Here is a 6,000-nt window from a genome sequence, read left to right as displayed (position 1 = left end):
TTATGACTTTATTCCTCTTTGGTTGTTAGATGCTTTTCTCATTAGTTACATTGAGTTATCCTGTAAAGCATATTTACAAGACAAATATTTTATTGTTACTTGAGGCATAATACTGACATGAGCAATACAAAATGTAAATTTCTGTCATATAAAAAAGTAGTACAAATGTACACATTTAGTTACAATAATGGAATGTGTAATAAGCATACTACATTTTGCAGCTAATAAATAAGCACATGTAAATAAGAAATTGGGTAAGACATTTCAGGAAGATTAATGATAATATGGCAATATACACAATATGGCAATTTACACTGTAAACAGATACATAGATGATTCATTCCTGTCCGAGGATCCTTTTTGCAGAATCCTCAGTCTCATTTCAGGAACACAATGTCTTTTTGTCCTTGGAAGTTGTTAGTGCACATCCTGAAACATAATGAACTCTTCAGGCATTTGTGCTTTTCCTACTTCATAACATTTCAACCTTCATTTATTCTTCATTATTCCTTCAAATATATAGTACTTCATAAAACCTGTGTCCCTTCATCCTATGACAATGCCAGAAGACCCTGAGGCCCTTTTTTTTAAAGGTACACTGTGCAGGAAACTATACTGCTCATTGAAACTGGGTTGCCTATTGCCAAATTTGATCTTTTCATGAACGTTTACTAAGTAATTAACTAATATTTTCTAGTATGGTCCAAGTACAGTCATTTTTGCAGCTAAAAATGTCTGCCTGGAAGGTCAAAATGGCGTACCATGGAGAAGATCCCCCTTTTAATGTATGAAAAGTGCAATTTTCCCAGTCGTAATGAATACTTAGAATTTGATGGTGGTGGTGGTAAGTATTCATGAAAAAGGTAACATTAGTCAATGGGTAGCATGAATTCTGGAAATAAACAACTAAAAATCTTGCACAGTGTACCTTCAAAGGACAGATTCCACCTGTAAGTGTTTAATAACGGACTGTACAATGCAGTCTTCTGAGAACTCTATGCCTACTGTGCCCTATAAAGCTGTATAAAACAGCAACTGTTAAAATTCAAGTTCATACATTGATACTTCATAACACCTTTGTCTTATGACTAAATTCCTTGTATGACTGGGACAGTGTCTCAGTTTCAATGTTTGTGCAATTGCTGTATTTTGTTTTTTTTTTAAGACCAGTATTCACTAGGTGCATCCCAAGTTCCTTTTACTTTCTTGATGTGCTCCGAGATTGGTGATGGCCCCTTTCTGTCCGAAATGTTCTTTGGACTACTTTTTCCATTCTTCTAACCAGACACACCCTAATAGGGCTAACAATTGGGATGTTCTAGGATGAGCTTGGGGATTGTTTCTTTTATTGTAGAACATTCTGCGACTACTCAGCCTTTATGATTGCCATCTTGAGAAGAGATGAGATGAGATGAGATGAGATGAGTTTGGATTTGTTCCCCAAAATATTCTTTCTTTGACTACTCCACCTTCCAGTTGACAATCGTGGGACACTCCCAAACAACAGGGATTATATGTCTATATTCGATCAGATGGCAATCTTGGAGATGCTCTGTATTAGAGAGTGGAATTGTTAACTTTTTCAGAATACTTTGGCCAATCCACCACTCAGATGAGGCTTTTTAGAAGTTCTCTCTCTTGGAATTAATTCCTGTTACATAACTGATCCTTCATTGACTTTTCCATCTTCCAGTCGTTGATCTTGGGGTGTTGTCTCATTTCTGTTTTTTCCAGTATGTTCAGATGTTAGTCTAGGAAGGATGTTTCTCAGAATTTAGGATTTGGCCCTTTTTCCACGTGAAAATCTAGCCATCCTCTCAAAGAGCTTGAGATTTGGGCCTTTTCCAGAACTTTCTGTTCCACCTTCCAGGTGGCAATTCTACGGTCCTCTGGAAGAGCCTGAGATTCCAGGTTCTACTCCACCTTCCAGATGGCGATCTTGCCGTCCTCGCGCGCGGCGCCGCTCAGCACGTATCTGTCCTCGGCGGAGCAGAGGGCCTGGACGCGGTCGCCGTGTGCCGCCAGCTCCTTCTCCACCAGGTGGCGCTCTGTGTCCACCACGTAGATCTTGCCCCTCGTCTGGCCCGCACCACGCCCACGGCAGCCCACCCAGATCTGCACAGGAGGAGGAGGAAAGAGAGAGCAAAGTTCAAACTGTGATGGGCAAAGACCAAAACATCAAGACAAAGTGCAGAAACCCACTTGGGTCTGCACAAGAGGATGCAGAGTTCAAAGCTTTGATGGGCATAGGCCAATGAATCAGGACAATGTATTATGCTGCAGACAGGAGTTTTATACATGACACCCACTCAGATATAGACTGGGAAATCCCATGCTGCTTTGCACAATCGTTCCGATCCGAATTCAGCATGCATTCTATCCCTCAGTACCAGCACTTGGGCTCCAATCAGAGAACGAACGGGTAGGTGTGGAAAGGGGATAACTGCAGTTTGTGTGAATGGATACAGCTGACACACTTGGCTATGGGCTATGCCGGTATGCCAAATGCAACATTCGTAACGCCCAATAAACAAATTACAGTTTGTGCATGAATGAACAGTTTAGGAGGATTCAGGATTAACTACTGTACTTCTACTCAATAATCCTCAGATACGTATCAAAAAATATGAAACTTAAAAAAAAACCTACACTACAATCCCATCATTTCGCAAAAGGATGAAACAGACATACAACCAAAACAAACAGAAGAGCAGCATACTAGAAACAGAAGAGTGCATTTCACCATGTGTAACATACATATAAACATATAAATACAGTAAGCCGCAAGGCGAGACTGCCATTCCATTCGATCCATGCAATCCTCCCACACCTGCTTTTGCATAACATGAAGAGCACACAGAGGAGGTGGATGCAGTGTTGCCAGATGTGTGAGATCAAATCCCGCCCAAAAGGTTCTCAAAAAACGCCAAAATGCGCTACATTCCGCCCAATTTTAACAAATTGCATTGATTTCTATGGGCATAAAACTCCAGAAAAAAACGCCAAATGGCCCAAGCAGCCCAATTGGGTGGGTAACCACCAAATCTGGCAACATTGGCTGGATGCTTGGCTGCATTGGAGAGGGCCTCTGAAGCCTGTTCCATATTCAAAGAGCTGCAATGAGAGAGTGGGTGAGTGGGTAGTGGTGGGCGTTCTTCTTACATAATGCCAATTGTGAAGCTCAAGGGGGGGCCAGGAACATGAGGAAGAAGAGGACGAGGCAATACGGGCCCGTACTTATGCATGGACATAACGATTTATATAAGAGGCTCATGACTGACAAAGGTAATTTGAGTGGTGCTTGGCTTTGCTGCTTGGACTGTGTGTGTGTGTGTGTGTGTGTGTGTGTGTGTGTGTGTGTGTGTGTGTGTGTGTGTGTGTGTGTGTGTGTGTGTGTGTGTGTGTGTGTGTGTGTGTGTGTGTGTGTGTGTGTGTGTGTGTGCATGTGTGTGTGTGCGTGTGTGTGTGTATAGTACCTCTTGTTTTGGAGAGAAGCGTAGCCTCACAATATACGTATAATTTAATGGTGTGAGCAAAGCAAAGGCATGAAAAAAGGAAGGCCTGAAGAGAAGAGAAGAGAAGAGAAGAGAAGAGAAGAGAAGAGAAGAGAAGAGAAGAGAAGAGAAGAGAAGAGAAGAGAAAAGTAGAACAGAGAAGAGAAGAGAAGAGAAGAGAAGAGAAGAGAAGAGAAGAGAAGAGGAAGAGAAGAGAAGAGAAGAGAAGAGAAGAGAAGAGAAGAGAAGAGAAGAGAAGAGAAGAGAAGAGAAGAGAAGAGAAGAGAAGAGGAGAGAAGAGAAGAGGAATGGAGAGAAGAGAAGGGAAGAGGAATGGAGAGAAGAGAAGAGAAGAGAAGAGAAGAGAAGAGAAGAGGAATGGAGAGAAGAGAAGAGAGAGAAGAGAAGAGAAGAGAAGAGAAGAGAAGAGAAGAGAAGAGAAGAGAAGAGAAGAGAAGAGAAGAGAAGAGAAGAGTAGAACAGAGAAGAGAAGAGAAGAGAAGAGAAGAGAAGAGAAGAAGAGAAGGGAAAAGACATATAAAACAGAATAGAACAGAATAGAATAGAGTAGAATACAGAGTAGAATAGAGTAGAATATAGAACAGACGAAAACAGACTAAAACAGGAATGGAGAATAGAGAGAAGAGGACAGAACGGAAAATAAAAGAAAAGAAAGGAAAGTAAGAGAGAACAAAATGAAGAAAGGAGACTGGGCTCAGCTCTGCTGTGTGTCTAGTAGTCTCACCTGGTTCTTGACCTTGATCATGCACAGCACGCCTGCACAGTCCTGCAGCTGGACACGGTGGAAGGGCTTACTCAGGTCCCGGCAGTGCCACACACACAGCTCATCAGAGTCCGCACAGCCTGTCCACAGCTGCTCCAGCTAGACACACACACACACACACACACGCACACGCAAACACGCGCACGCACACACACACACACACACACACACACACACACAGACGCACGCACGCACCCACACACAAACACACACACACACACACACACATACACACACACACACACACACACACACAGATATAGAGATTGTGTTATAAAAGCAAACCCCGCACACACTGGCACTTGCATCACGTACCTAATATGGGAATGTGCCCAAACATTTACACACGCACTCACGCACACGCGCGCACACGCACTCACACTCACACACACACACACACACACACACACACACACACACACACACACACACACACACACACACGCACACAGAAGATAGGGCACACGTATAAACACATCACCCACACTAATCCGGAGTCAGCAGTCATCAAAGACAGCACATCAAAGACGGACCACTACCCTCCGCTCGGCTCGGCTCACCTACACTCACCCAGCACATGTCAACCATTAAACCAGTGACTCCCAACAAACCCCATTCCTCCAAACATAAAACAGCAGCACGTTTAATGACCCATAGAGATTAGGCAAGAGGGGAAGTACCCATGACAGCAGAGGAGGTGAGGGGAGAGAGAGAGAGAGAGAGAGAGAGAGAGAGAGAGAGAGAGAGAGAGAGAGAGAGAGAAATCGACAACAAAAAGAAGATAGACACAGCAAAAGAGATACATATGAAGATAAATATAAAGAACCCTTGTTTACAAAAAGGAGAAAAAAGCTCTGACCGCTTATGATAAACGTGTGGTGATTTTGGGATGCTAGAAACATACAGTACAGAAATGCACTTCACTTCATTTCACTTCACGTCACTTCACTTCAATCCCACTTTTTGGAACTATAAACACCAGTTTTAACATTTTGTTGTCTTGAATACCTGGTATTGACTATGTTTGAGTGGAGGAGTATGGGCCAGTAAATCCATGCATCACATTTTCCTCAGTCTAACATCCTGCTCTCTTGCCTCCGTAGGGCCAAGAGGGGTGTGAGGGTCTACTTCTCTGAAGACTTGGGGAAGTGGCTTCTCATTTGAGAGCCTCTGACTAAGGGGCTGTCGGGAACGGCCGTTAACCATTTTATGAGATACCGTATCTGGACTACACTGCGTTGTGTTTTTTTAGTTCTTGAATTTCTTGTGGGGCAACATAGGATACTTCTGAAATGAAAATAACATACTTTGATGCTACCATATGACTAAATTCTCTGAGTAAATGTTGATTTTTGGCCTATTGGCCGTAATGCTAAAAAACCTACAGTAAAACATGGTTACAGATTTTGTATCAAATGTTTTTGTCACTCTATACAGAGTATTTGTTAGACCATTTGCCTTTGTTAGGCAATATACTTCTCGGAAGACGTGGGGAAGTACTACCATTACATATTGCAGGGTCGGGGAACCTTTTTCATTCGGAGGGCCACTTCAAATTCATCCAAGGGCCGTAAAAGTCCTCAGAGGGCCGTACTAAGAACACAAACCAGGATTTCCCCTTACACTTTAGGCCTATATTGAAGGCAGCCAGCCATCATTAAAACAGATCCAACCTTCTCTATGTCCCCTGAATATAACTTAATTGTATTGCAAATGCATTTT

At 42.7% G+C, this 6,000-nt stretch overlaps 1 protein-coding gene across 2 annotated transcripts in view; it reads right to left on the bottom strand.

Annotated features, from left to right (window-relative positions):
* Positions 1-6,000, bottom strand: part of dennd3a (DENN/MADD domain containing 3a) — a 53,485-nt gene continuing 47,485 nt past the window's right edge. For both annotated transcript variants that reach the window (XM_063185690.1, XM_063185691.1), the window contains 2 exons: positions 4,240-4,377; positions 1-2,115 (listed from right to left, as the gene is read on the bottom strand). In XM_063185690.1, coding sequence (XP_063041760.1) covers positions 1,915-2,115; positions 4,240-4,377 — 339 coding nt within the window. In that variant the 3' untranslated portion in view covers positions 1-1,914. The remainder of the gene's footprint in view (positions 2,116-4,239; positions 4,378-6,000) is intronic.

Source organism: Engraulis encrasicolus, chromosome 20 (genome assembly GCF_034702125.1).
Source record: "Engraulis encrasicolus isolate BLACKSEA-1 chromosome 20, IST_EnEncr_1.0, whole genome shotgun sequence".
NCBI lineage: Eukaryota > Metazoa > Chordata > Actinopteri > Clupeiformes > Engraulidae > Engraulis > Engraulis encrasicolus.
This window is presented reverse-complemented; position numbering and strand designations above follow the sequence as displayed.